Genomic DNA, 13,155 nt, shown 5'->3' on the forward strand with positions numbered 1-13,155 from the left:
TGGATGGATGGATGGATGAGTGGGTGGGTGGATGGGTATGGGAGATCCTGCACAGTGAGAAAGGCCAAGCATTGAGAAAGGGAAGCAAGTATCCTGAATGGCTGGAGGAGGACAGAAGGCCAGGAAGGCAAGTTGGGCCCAGATGCTCCCATGTACAGACAAATAGTCTGTCAGGCACAAGTATGGGTATGAGAGCCTCATGTCCAGTGTGGCCCTGGCAGAAGGGTGTCCCCCCTGGGGGCAGAGACATGGACCGTAGGCACTGCCCAGGGCTGCAAGAAGCCCTAGCTGCCCCTGAGAACAGGGATGTGGGGCATGTTCTCCTTCCCAGGGCTGCAGAAACTCAGATGAGGAGAAAAGACAGCTAGGTGTTTGGGTCCTGCAGAAACATGTGGCCAGATTCTAGACCTTCCCCATCTCCTCTCTCCTGAGGGTCCTGTCAGCCACTGGAAGGGCGGACGCCCAGCTCCAGCCTCTCTATCCCTGACCTGGGGCCTTTGGGGTCAGAAGGCACTCAGCGAGGGCCGGCTTAGATCAGGTGTTCTTCGAGCTGTCCCCACCCCCAGACAGGCAGCTCCGCTGGCTCAGGATGCCCACCACTGAAGGCCCTGTGGCTGGAGGGGTCCCTGGGGGAGTGTGGGTCCCATGAGGGAGGTGCTGTCACCTTAACTCAGATGGGGAAACCGAGGCTCACAATGCTCAAGTATTTTACCCACAGTTAGGACGTGGGTGAAGGTGGGGTTTGAATTCTGGGCTTGGCTCTGGCACCAAGCTGAGCAAACCTGAACGCCTGCCCAGCAGCCATGAGGGACATGCTGCTGCCCCGTGGCTCGGGTCTGGGGAGCTGTGCGTGCCGATGTGGAGACAGGCTTTGACTTCAGACTCCAGAGTTGGTGCTGGAACGACTGACATCTCGGGGAGTGTGGAGTGTGTGCACTTGGCACAAGAGAAGGACATGAGTTCCGGGGGGTGGAAATGGACCCAAGCGACCGAATGTGTGTGCCCCAGATTCCCCCATGGGAACCCTCCCTGCAGATTCCCTGCAGGGAACCCTCCCCCTCAGGCTCAGAAAGGTTCTCAAGGGGGCCCGCATGGGGGATTGGTGGCCTCGCAGGAAGAGGAAGAGAGACAGATATCCCGTTTCTCGCTCTGAACGCGCACACCAAGGACAGACTGTTGAGGACACAGCAAGAACTGCTGGCCAGGAGACAGTTCAGGGACAGGCTCTGACCGGGAGGCACATTGGTGCCTTGGTGTGGACTCCCAGCCTCCAGGGCTGTGAGAAATAAGGGCGTGTAAGCACCCAGTCTGTGTGTTTCCTAGGGCAGCCAGGGCAGGCTGAGACAGGGACACTTTGTGCTTGTCCACCGTTCCTTGTCTGGAAGGTCACTGTCCCCTGGATGGAACTCTGGGGGCAGCACCCATGGCTCTGGCTCTGTGTCCTTCAGATCGGGAGCCCGCAGTTGCCCACCCTCCGGTCATTCATTCATGCACACATGCATTCTCTCAGTGCACCTGTTTGGTGAGCACCACTGTGAAGCAGGTCCTGGGGCTGGGGCAGCCAGCAAGGCCGGCATCCCCGCCCTGGGGGTCAGGAGGCCAGCTGAAGGAGGGGCTGGATCCTCTGTCCCCACCCAAAGGGGGTCCCGGCCAGAGCCAGCCAGACTCTCAGCTCCTGGGGTCCGGCCCTACATCCCCACATCTTCCCCAGAGCACGGGCCCTCGGTATCCTCCTGTTCACGACCGCCTGCATTTCCCGGGAGATTTGGCAGTCGGGATCTGAGCAGAGAACTCAGCCCAGCGAGAGCACGTCTATCGTCAGAGGCTGGGGACCTGACCACTCCCACCTTCCATGCAGCTGCACTTGGGGCCAGGTGGCTGCTGAGGGACAGGACTCCCAAATGTCCCTGTGCCCACTCCCCAGCAATCAGGAGACCCAAACTGGAGCTGGATGGAGCAGGCCACAGGACACGCTTACAAAGAGAGAGAGAGAGCCAGGAAATCCATTTTGCCGGATATTTCCAGTCGCTCCTTATTTTGCATGCTTTGGCCCCATAAATATTCACATGACATATGAAGATTTATCAAACACTCGACCGGTCTCAGTGAGAATATATCTTACAGGTGTTGCCATGTCCTGCAAAATATTCATGACTTCACGGTTCCAGAAGGGCAGTCCATCTTTGGCCTTTAACAACACAACCCCAGTTTGGGTCCCCAGAGATCCTTAACAGACCTGAGACGTAATTGGCCATGGCGCGTGGGGAGAGTGGGTGCGCGGAACCTGCGGCGGAGCTGTCGCCTACAAAGCCACGCGGGGCCTGCTTCTTTTACTTCCACTTTGCAATCATCAAAATTAATAGCAGGTGTGTTAGATTGGCCTACATTTTTATAGGGCAAAGCAAGAGAGGAGCTGGGAGTTGGTGGGTGCTCTGCTCACTGCTGTTTCCACCCCACTCTCCCCGAGAAGGCGGCCACCAGGGTCGAGGGTGCGGGAGGGCATGGCCCATAGCCCTGGCAGGTGATCAGCGGTCTGTCCACCGTGAGCCTCGGAGTCCCGCCTGCTGGGCGACCTGAGGAGCAGGAGACGGCTGGTGAGGGCAGCATGGGCAGCCGGTCCTCTCTGCCTCTGCGCGGGGCCCCGGCATGTGGGACGGGTGTGCGTGCCGTCAGGGAAGCTCAGTCCTCGGCCTCATTGGACCCACCATGGACAGGAGTTTTGTGTCTGTCCTTCCGGGCTCCTGGGGCTGTGAGCGGGCCCTCCCACCCCGTCCAAGGCTGCTGCCCCACACAGGGGGCCATCTGGCCCCTGACTTCTCCCCCGCTTGAGATGTGGAGTTCGCAGTATTCAGGACAACACCCACCCCCACTTCGAGAAAGCACTCATCTCAGATTCCCATCTTTCTTCACGTCTGTCCTTGTAAACTTTTTCCCCGTCTTGTCAGATATTTATTGCTTTTTAGCAATTGGTGGTGTTGATTCAAATCTAAGATTCTGGCCGATTCCAGGGTGGCCGGTGGTCCGTCGGCTGGCCTGGCCTGCCAGGCGTGGGGAGCCGGATGCTGAGGGCACCCCCCCCCCCCGCCACGGCCCTCTGCTCTGCCTCCCCTCTCAGCTGTGCTTGTGACCAGCGTCTGCACTGGGGCTGTCTCCTCCCAGAACACCGGCTGACGTCCCCGTGACAGATGGAATCTGTGACTCAAGGAAGCTGGGAGCTTGAACGCCGCACCTCCTCCCGCGCTTCCTCCCGCACTGAAAACTCTTTCAGCCGCCCATGTGTGCCCGGTACCCTGGCTGGAAGGCGTGGGTTGCAGGTGTGACGTGACTCTTCTGGGAGGGGGGCTGGAAGGGGCCCCGGGACGGCCAGCCCTGGCAGCTGGTCCCTCTGCAGCAGGGCCCACTCCCTCGCGTCTCTGGGGGATGGAATTCAGGGTCTCGTGGCCGCCCAACGCCCACGGCCTGACAGCCGTGGGGCCTCAAGGACCCAGCCGCATTTGGTTCCAGCCCCTCCCTTCCTAGTGTGCAGCATTCGGCCTCGTGGTCGCAGGGCGGCCGTTCCAGCCCTGGGCATTGAGTCCTAGCTCCAGGCAGGAGAAAGGAGGAGGGACTGCAGGTAAAAGGCAAAAAACGTACATACACCAGCTGAGACCATGCCTTTTAGACACATTTCCCAGAAATTCCACCCAGCAAATTCCACTTAAATCTTACTGATCAGAGTTTGGTCCCATGCCACCCCTGGCCGCAAGGTCAGCCCAGGGAGGCGAGCATTTTAGCTGAACTCATTTCTACCCCAAATGAACTGTGGTTCTGCTAATGAAAAGGACGGAGACAATAGATGCTGGCCAAGCACCCAGACTGTCTTCCCTCCCCTCCCACACCCTCCCCCTCTGCCCCTCCCCATTCCCCCTCCCCTCATCCTTCTCCTCTGCCCTTTCTCACCCCTGCCCTCCCCTCCCCTCCTCTCCTCTCCCCTCCCCTCCCCTCCCCTCCCACCCACACCCTCCCCCTCTGCCCCTCCCCATTCCCCCTCCTCTCCGACCCCCTCCTCCTTCCCCCCCTGTATGAGTGTCCTATTGATCTGCTATAACAAATGACCACAAACCGGGTGGCCTTAAACAACAGGGATTTATTCTTTCACAGTCTGGAGGCCAGAAGCCTGAAATCAGTATTGGCAGGCTGACTCCTCCTGGAGGCTCCGAGGGAGAATCTGTTCCGGGCATCTCTCCAGCTTCTAGTGGCTCCTGGCAATCCTTGGCGTTCCTTGGCTTGCAGACACCTGACTCCATCTCTAGCTCCACCATCATGTGGCTTCTCCTCTCTGTGTGTGTCTCTCTGAGCCCCTCTAAATTATCAGGACACTTGTCGTCGGATTTAGGACCGACCCTAATCCCGGACACTCTCATCTCGAGGTCCTTACCTTAGTTACACCGGCAAAGACCCTATTCCCAATAAGGCCACACTCACAGGTTCCAGCTTTTGGGGCTTCTATTCAACCTACCTCCCTCCCCATCCGTCGAGACCAGGGCCACAGTCTCTCAACCTCTAGGCAGCCGTGCGAAACGGGCTGGGGGCAGGGAACTGACCACCGCAACTGTGCACGAACATGCGTGCTGTCGGGCGGCTGGATCCTTCCACAGGAGCTGGCAGCTCAGGCTTGCACATGAAGTGTGTCTCACTGGGCAGTGCCCCTGAGACTTGCTTTAAGCCCCAAGCCCCTCCTGGTCCCTCCACGTCGGCTGCTCTTCTCTGAAATGTCCAGGCCGTCCGTAGAAACAGCTGTTGCGGGCCACCAGTCCGTGGGCCCGGGCAGACTCCAGACCCACCCTCCCAGCCCTGCAGGCGGCCGCTCTGAGCCACCCTGCACCTGCCTGGGGTTCCTCCGTCGCCGGGAGCACAGGGTCTGCTGCCCCCCTGCCCCCTCCTGGCACCCGGGTTTGGGGAAGCCGTTGGGGGATCGCAGGCTGCCCACAGGGTCACTTGCCGCTGTCGGGAGCCCCAGGGCCGAGGTGGTGTGGTGCAGTTGTTACACACACAGCCCCCCAAAAGGCTGCACCCCCGGGGTGCTCTCTGCACACTGATGGCGCGCTCTCTGCCTGGGTCCCCTGCCCGGTCCCGGGGCTGCCGGGACAAATCATCGCATGCTGATGGGCTTAAAACAACCCGGATTTATTCTCTTACAGTTCTGGAGGTCAGAAGCCCAAAATGGGTGTCCCTGGGCTAAAGCCGAGGTGTGGGCAGGGCTGGGCTCTCTGGAGGCTCCAGGGTGGATCCTTCCTGCCCCTTCCAGCTTCTGGGGGCCCAGGCGTCCCTTCTGCCCAGGCTCTGCCTTCAGATCTCGCGGTCCCCTCTACTGTGCACGTGAAACCTCCCTCAGCCTCTCTGCTTTAAGGGCATCTGGTGGTGCGTAGGTCCCTCCTGGATGACCCCGGACACTCTCCGAGTCTCAGGGTCCTTGTGGTGATCCTGTCTGCAAAGCCCCATTTACGGCGGCATCTTTGGGACCCATTATGTAGCCCTTCCGTAGCCGGCCACACCCGAGCTGACAGAGGCAGACCCTCTTTGTTAACCCCATGCTATAGTTGCTGATATTCAGACATGAACCTGTCTCGCTGCCTTCCCTTGAAAGTCTGGAAGATCTGGTGTCTTAGGCTGGGTTAGGTCTGGAGCACGGGAGCACCCACCCCCAGCCCCAGGTACCGAGGGACAGCCGCCGTGTTCTCGTAAATCAAGAGACGGTGTCTGGGCAACGGCCCCGGTCCCTCAGCCCAGCACCCGAGTCCGCCCCTGACGGGCTGCTTTCACTCCTGGGCCGGGCCCCATGGGTTCCCACGTGTGAGTAGGAGCTCTTGGGATCTCAGACACAGCCACCTCCTCGCTGAGATGGCTTCCAAATTATCTCTCGGAATTAGAAAGTATGCTCCCTCAGTCACGTGAAAGGAGCTTCGAATGATTATCCACAGAAGCAAATGGCTGTGGGCTTCAGGAGAACTTTGGCAGAAGTACACGCTCCCCTCCCACCACCACAGGAGGATGAACGGGGAAGGACCCTGTGTTCAGAGGAAGCTGCTTCTCCTCCGGAAAGTCAGGTCCCTGCCTCTGAAAGCAAACCCACCTCACTAAGCAAGAGCCGCAGAGCAGAGAATGTTCTAGAAGCAGTGGGTGCCCTGACCTTGACAACTCACTTTCCATAGCCGGGGGCCCACCTCTGCCGCCTCCCCCGGGACCCCTGGGCCAACTTAGCGCACCTGCGCCAGGATGGAGCGCACCTGAGCCGGAGGCGCCCTTTTGTGCAAAGCTGGCCCTCACTCCCCTTGTTCTGGGCGCTCAAGATACAGAGGAGGGGCGCTCTCTGCTGGTGACGTAACCCACTTGGGCGCATGCCCACCGTCGCCGTCACTGTGTCCCTCGGGATGAAGTGTCTGCTGGAACCCTGAGTGACAACCACACCAGTGCAGGACCGGGCTGGCTGGACAAGCCAACAGATAAACGTACAGTCACACAGGACCTGGGAAGCAAATGTTTATGCATCCATCCATAGGATATTACGTGGTGCTTTAGAAGATAATTATTAATTAGAATTCAGTCTGATACAGAACGACAGAGGAGACGACACGTTTGACGATAACTTCAAGTGGAAGCAAAAAGCCAAATGCAGACTTCTCCAGCTGGAGGACGGAGGGCGAGCGCATCCTCTTGACCCCTGCTGACCCTCTTCCAGGGCAAGGCCATGTCCAGGGCAATGCAGCACTGGACGATCCAGGGAGGGCTTGGGCATCATGGGCTTCCTGCCCAGCTGAAGAAGGTTCCGGAATGCCTGCTGGAAGCTCACTTTTTGAGAGGCATGAGGCCCCTTTTGGGTGTGAAAAGGGGATCCCCGGATGCCCCCAGCCAGGGCTGGTATTCAATCTGGGTGCTGTTGATGTAGGAAAGATGGGTTCGAAGCCGACGGCCAAGACAGAATTCCTGAGGCGTCTTTGGTGCAGAAAGGTGGTTTATTAAAGCAGGGGGACAGGACCTGTGGGCAGAAAGAGCCGCGCCGGGGTCATGAGGAGTGGCCCCTTATATACTTTCAAGTTGGGAGGGGCTTAAGGATAGCATCAGTCTCTAAGGAATTTGGAAGGAAGGGTTCCAGGATCCTGAGGGGGCTAGCTATTGTTGGGAAAAGGTCATTTATTACCGTCTAATAAAATCTGAGACCCTTCAGATGTATATTGGTGGGCCGTATGCTTGGGGGGTGATTGCCGACATGTATCTTGGGGGGAAGAGATAAAGGGAGTTTCCGAAGTTATTTATAAATGTTAAAGTAGACTCAGGATCCTGGGGGTCCGGCTAAGGTTGCCTTTGGCCTTTAGCAAAGTGTCCACATCGAGGCAGCTGAGCTCCTAGAGGAAGGTCACTGCCTGTTTAAAGGACTTGTCAGTGGGCTGTAGGCAGTAAGGAAATGTAATAATGTCTCTTCTGCCTCAGTTTCCACATCACCGCGACGTGGCCAGGCTCATTCTCCATGGCCAGCTGGCCTCTCCTCACACCACGCTGGCTGTGGGTGTTTGTCTCCAACCCGACTGAGGGGGCCGAGGGCTGGGGAGGGGTGGCCGCATGGACGGGGGCGGCCCTTGCCCTGCCCGGAGGGGCAGTGTCCATGAGGTGCATGCGTCCACGAGCCAGTGTCCAAGAGCCTCCCGTGGTCATCTACAGCATGCTCCCAGGGCTCCCCCAAGAGCATGTGGACCTGCTACGGAGGCGCGTGATGAACACGGAGCCAGGCGCTCATAAACTGGGTGCCTCCATTAAAACGCTCTGCCGCGAGGGGGTGTCCCTCCTGCCTTGCCGTACCACTGCGTGAAATGGTGCCTAAAAGTAATGAGCAGCTGTAATTAATGTCCTTGATGTCAAAATGGAAAACTGGAGACCTTTACCGGTTCCCTCTAAAATTCCTCGTTGAGGTGATTGGAAGTTGAAAGCACTGGGTAGGAGGTGTGCGGCCTCGGTGAGCCTCAGGGGTCCTTCTGTAAAATGCGGTGATAAAAGCACCTGGGGGAGGACCCACTGGCCATGGGCAGGCGGGGGTGTAATGACCACCAGCTGTCACGACCAGCCCTTGACACCCCCCCCAAGTCCCAGGGTAACAAGTAGGAGGTGTGGCTTCAGTTTAATTTTCAGAGAAGTCAGCTGGACAGACGTTTCAAAGGCTGAGCTAATGCATGCAAATTTCCCATTGTTCTCAAAATCACTTCTCATTCTAGGGCGGAAGGAAGAGTCTGGGGCTCTGATTCCCCCGCAGGGGGAAGTGGAACATTTCAAACAGGAAAAGCTGCTCTCCCTCTTGTTTTGGAGGCCCCGGTGCCTTTGTGATCCGACCCGTCGCTGCGCCACCCCCAGAGGGGCTGAGGGACGGTTGGCATCCGTGTGTCCAGTCGTCACAGTCTGCTGGCCGCAGGTCTGCTGGCTGGTTTCTCGGGGCCGCGGGGACAGAACACTGCGCTCCGGATGGCTGAAACAACAGGCATTCATTCGTTTACAGCCTGGAGCCTGACTCCAGGTCGGGCAGGGCCGGGGGGAGGGTGCTTCCGGCTTCCTCCAGCTCCTGGGGTCCCCACGCAGTCCCTGGCTGGTGGCCACGTCCCTCCAGTCTCTGTCTGGGTTGTCACGTGACCAACTTCTCTTTGCGTGCGTCTGGGTCCAAAATGGACCCCACCCCAATTCAGGATGACTTCATCTTAGCTGATGACCTCTGCAGAGACCCCATTTCCAGATAAGGCCACACCCACAGGTCCCGAGGGCCAGGACCAGAGCTTGCCACGGTTCAGCCCACAAGGCTGCAGAGCCTGCCTGTCACCCACTTGGTGGCCTGACTAATGAGAGATGAGCCCTGAGGGCAGCAGGACTTGGGGGACATTGTGCCCCACCCCCACCCTGGCACCAGGCCCCGCTGGTGAAGCCAGGATTTCGGGGGACATGAAGACAAGAGCCGGTTCTGTAGGTGTCGGTGTCGACCCCAGGGGCCTTGGCGGCTATGTGGCCATCGGTTCAGTGGCCCTCGGGCCGTGGACCGCCCCCCCCCCCAACGGCCAGGCCACCTTCAGTCTTTACAAGTTTCTTCGGTTCTGTCTGCCCTTGTCACCCAGGGATCAAGCAATCCTGCCTCTTTAGAAGGAACTCTTTGTGAAAGAGGCGTGAGCCCACAGTCATCCCAGAAAGGAGGGAAGACGCGAGTCCCACGAGCCCCACAGGGAGGCACTGATGGGCAGGACTCCATAAAAGCGAACTCAGATCCACGGGTTTTTAATGGTCGGAGCTGTAACAGCTGGGGCTCCCACCGCTCCCCCAGTGGTGCCCCCCGCCCCGGGGGACAGCCTCTCAGAGCTTCTGCAGCTGCTCAGAGGTCAGGGGTCAGGCAGGGCCAGAGGGCACAGGGCGAGGCGCCGACGTGACCAGCCCAGAACCCTTCCCTGGAGGCAGGGGCAGGCTCCACGCGAGGCTCCCTCTCGGACACTCGGCTCTCGTCTGGGACCCTGGACATCAGCGTGCGTGGCGGCGCGTGGCTGCTGGCCACGGTCCTGCGTCTGAAACCCGTGCTACGTAAAAATTGTTACCAATCATCCTTACCTCTCCACCCTGAAAAGTGCGCAGGAAGTCAAGATCCAAGCCTAAAGCCAACCAAAATGCACATGATTTTGGGGAATGAATAGTGTCAAGGGAGGCTGCCGGGCCATTCCATGGAGGGGCGAGCGGTGCGGTCAGGCGGGGCTGCGTGGCCTCCGTGGCTCGCTGATGCTCGGCCCACAGCCAGCAACGGGTGGGTGGTGGAGGTGAGCTCGCGCCTCCTTTCAGAACCAGCCTCCAGACCAGCCGTGGGGAGCTGGGTGGAGGCTGCAGAGCAAAATTAGCTGTTCTAAGTGACTTTGACAACGTTTGACAACGTAGAAACTACAGTGTAGCTATTTCTGTCCTTCTGGGGGTAATTCAACATCTTATTTTTTAAAATCTTTATTGTGGTAAGAACCCTTACCTTTGTGACAAAATTTTAAGTGTTGCTAACTAGGCACAGGGATATACTGCAGACCTCTAGCTTATGCCTATAAGTTTATACGTCTCTATAACTGAAAAAATATATATATAAATGAAACTTAGACCCCGTTGAGCAGAAGTCCCGGGAGAATGCTAACTTTTCCTTTAACCCGCTAGGGAGTGGACAGACGCTGTCTAAAGTAACACTTCCAGAAATAGAGCCGAAAGTGTTCCTCCCAAGGTCACAAAGGTAACCCGGAATAACGGAGAATAAAGGCGCCGCGGGGAAGAGTGGAGGGAGGAGGAGGCCGGCGGACGGACTGAGCCTCAGGCTCCGTGTGGACGTCCCGGGAGGCTGTCCCCGCCGACAGAGCCAGACCCTGAAGTTACGGCGCGTGCGGGCACAGCCAGCAAAAGCCCCTCCTTTGCAGACTGGGGCTTGCCCAGGACACCCCAACTCTGCCTTTTCATAGCTTTCCGCCCCGTCGGGAGGTTCTCACATGGGCGTGTCTCACTTTGACAAGCCAAAAAGTGCCGTGAAGCAGCCCCGTGAGTTTTCAGGACCTGACCCCGCACAAGCTGAGTCCTCCCTCTTCTCCAGCCCTGTCCGCCGCACCCCGAAACCAGCCCCCTCGGCGTCCCCCAACCCTCAGGCCCCAGCCCGTCCGGAACCAACCCCAGGCCCCCTCCCCAGCCCCGCCCGGACCCCGGACCTACCCCACTCCGGGGTCCCCCACCCCGGGCCCTCATGCCCCCAGCTCCCCGCCCCCCTCCCCCCCTCCCCGCGCGCGCAGCTCCCATCCTCAGGCCCCATCCCCTGGCACTCGAGCCCTAGGGCTTCCCCCTTGCCCCTACCCTCTCCAGAACCCACCCTCAGGCCCCACCCCCGGGCCCTCAAGCCCCCCGCCCCCACCCCCTCCAAACCCCACCCCCCAGGCCCCCATGCCCGCAGCCTCAGGCCCCACCCCCTCCGGAACTCCCCCCAGACCAACCTCCAGCCCCCACCGTCCAGGGCTCCCCTCCTGCCCCCACACCCTGGCCCCCACCCCAGGTCCCACCCCACTCCGGGTCCCCCCACCCCCGGGCTCCACCCCCTCAAGCCCCCACCCTGGGCAGCAGAGCTCCCTGGGGGGCCCGGCGGTGATCAGCGCCAACTGCTGTCCCCTCAGGTTTGGGGGCGCATCTGCCTTTGGGAGGCCGCTATTTACAGACTTTCCAAAGTGGAAAATGCCGCTCAGACGTTTAAAAATAGCATGATTATATATGTATTTTTGCAATATTAAAATAAGCGGAAATGATTTATGTGTCATGCAATTTTTCAATTTTACATTCAATGTGTGTCCTGCGGTCCTACATAAATACCAACACAGGTTTGCCGGTTCAAGATGGAATATTCCAGAAAACTCTGAGGTCCAGGCGCCCTGGGCTCCCCTCCTGCGCTGGGACTGTAAGCCGGGCAGCAGCGCAGGCGAATGAGAAGGGGCTTGCGTTTCCCGGGGTGGGACATCCGCTCCGCGAGGCCGTGGGGGAGGGGGTGGGTGGGGTGGGGGCGTCGGGGGCAGGGCTGGCTGTCCGTGGGGTTTGTTTTGCAGCGTGAGGCCAGTACAGCTTGGATTTCGGTTTGCGCCCCTCAGTGCGCGGCCTTCTTGTTTCATTACCGTAACAAACCTAAGGGGGCCGATGGCGCAGAGAAGAGCCCCCTCTGCCCGCGAGCCCAGGAGTCTGCTTGGGGGGCCGACCAGCCAGGCGGGGCCCATCCTGCCTTTCCGAGGGTTGGACTGCGGTGCCCTGGGGCCCCACTCCCGGAGCCAGCACGCCCCAGAGTCACCCGTCCCAGAGAGAGCCAGGGTGCCGTCCCCACGCGCTTCTCTGGCACACGGGACCACTTAGAGGAACGTTCCGGAAGAACAGGCCCCAGGTCTGGCCTTCCCAGGCAGCCCGCGTGCACAGGTGCTTCCTCTCCTGCCTGTCTCCCAGGTCTGCTCCGTCCCTCTCCACCCTCTGAGGCAGGGCCCTGCGGCGCCGGGTCCTCTGTGTCGGGCGCTGGGGGGCTCCCGGGGGACTGCGGGCTCACACTCCAGGTGGCGTCCCACTGTGGTCGTGCAATGACGTCAGAAAGACCGACAGCCTCGAGGGTCAGGGAGCAGGTGGGCAACTCATTTGCATTCTTAAAGTGAACTTATTTTTATTGGAAAAAAATGTTAATTAATAGACTTTCCTTGAATTCCCAGAGTTGGGTCTGGAAGAAAGTGGCGGCCGGCCGAGGCTGGGGCCGGGCTGGGGAGGGCAGGAGGGTCGGGGGCCTGCCTGACCACCCCCTTTCCCGTTTCCCGCTAGGCCTCGCCAAGCCCATCGGCCTGGTGGAGGGCCCCGGGGGCCTGGGCCAGGGCGGCATGGCGGCCACCCTGCGGGAGGACAGCCGGGAGACGGAGAGCAAGTACGAGGAATACGGGTACAACGCGCAGCTCAGCGACCGCATCTCCCTGGACAGGACCATCCCGGACTACAGGCCCAAAAAGTGAGTACGTGGCGCGCCTCTCACAGGCGCCCCCAGGCCCAGCCCCCGCGCTGTGGGCTCCAGGAGCACGTGCAGGCAGGCACCCTGGGCACTGCGCGTCCGCCCTGCACCGCTCTGGTGTGTCTGCTGTCGGTGGGTCGCGGGTGTCCTGTCCACGCAGACGTGTGCAGGCCCGAGAGCCGGGCTGCGCCTTGCCGCCGCTCCACACAGGACCCGGGTGAAGCGTGCTGGGACCTCGGGGCTCACTCGCTCGCGTGGCACCCCCCATCTAAAGCCGTCTGCCATCCGTCCCGAACCCCTGGCCCTCCCGCCCCCAGTCTGCCGCCGGCTGTGGCCTTGCCTCGTGGCCGGCTCTGCAAGCATTGCATCCTGTGTGGAAGCTCATTAGGTACCTTGGCAGGGGTGAAAGGTGAACAAAATGCCATATTCAGCGGGCATCATTCCTTGAGTAGGTCCCTCCAGGCGGGCACGTGGGCTGGAAAGGAAAGGCAAGCTTGGCCGGGCTCCTCTCTGGCTCTGCCTGCGGGAAAGCCTGGGGCGGGGTGGGGGGGACCCTGGGCGCTGGAGGGGCCCTCAGCACTGGGGGCCGGGGCCGGGCGGGTGGGCAAGGGGCAGGGCCGGCCCTGCAG

General features: G+C 60.0%; 1 protein-coding gene across 1 annotated transcript in view; it reads left to right on the forward strand.

Annotated features, from left to right (window-relative positions):
• Positions 1 to 13,155, forward strand: part of GALNT9 (polypeptide N-acetylgalactosaminyltransferase 9) — a 76,521-nt gene that overhangs the window by 12,340 nt on the left and 51,026 nt on the right. The window contains exon 2 of the mRNA XM_035016784.1: positions 12,346 to 12,526. Within this exon, the coding sequence (XP_034872675.1) occupies positions 12,346 to 12,526 (181 nt within the window). The remainder of the gene's footprint in view (positions 1 to 12,345; positions 12,527 to 13,155) is intronic.

Source organism: Mirounga leonina, unplaced genomic scaffold, assembly GCF_011800145.1.
Source record: "Mirounga leonina isolate KUSES-001 unplaced genomic scaffold, KU_Mleo_1.0 Mir_171, whole genome shotgun sequence".
NCBI lineage: Eukaryota > Metazoa > Chordata > Mammalia > Carnivora > Phocidae > Mirounga > Mirounga leonina.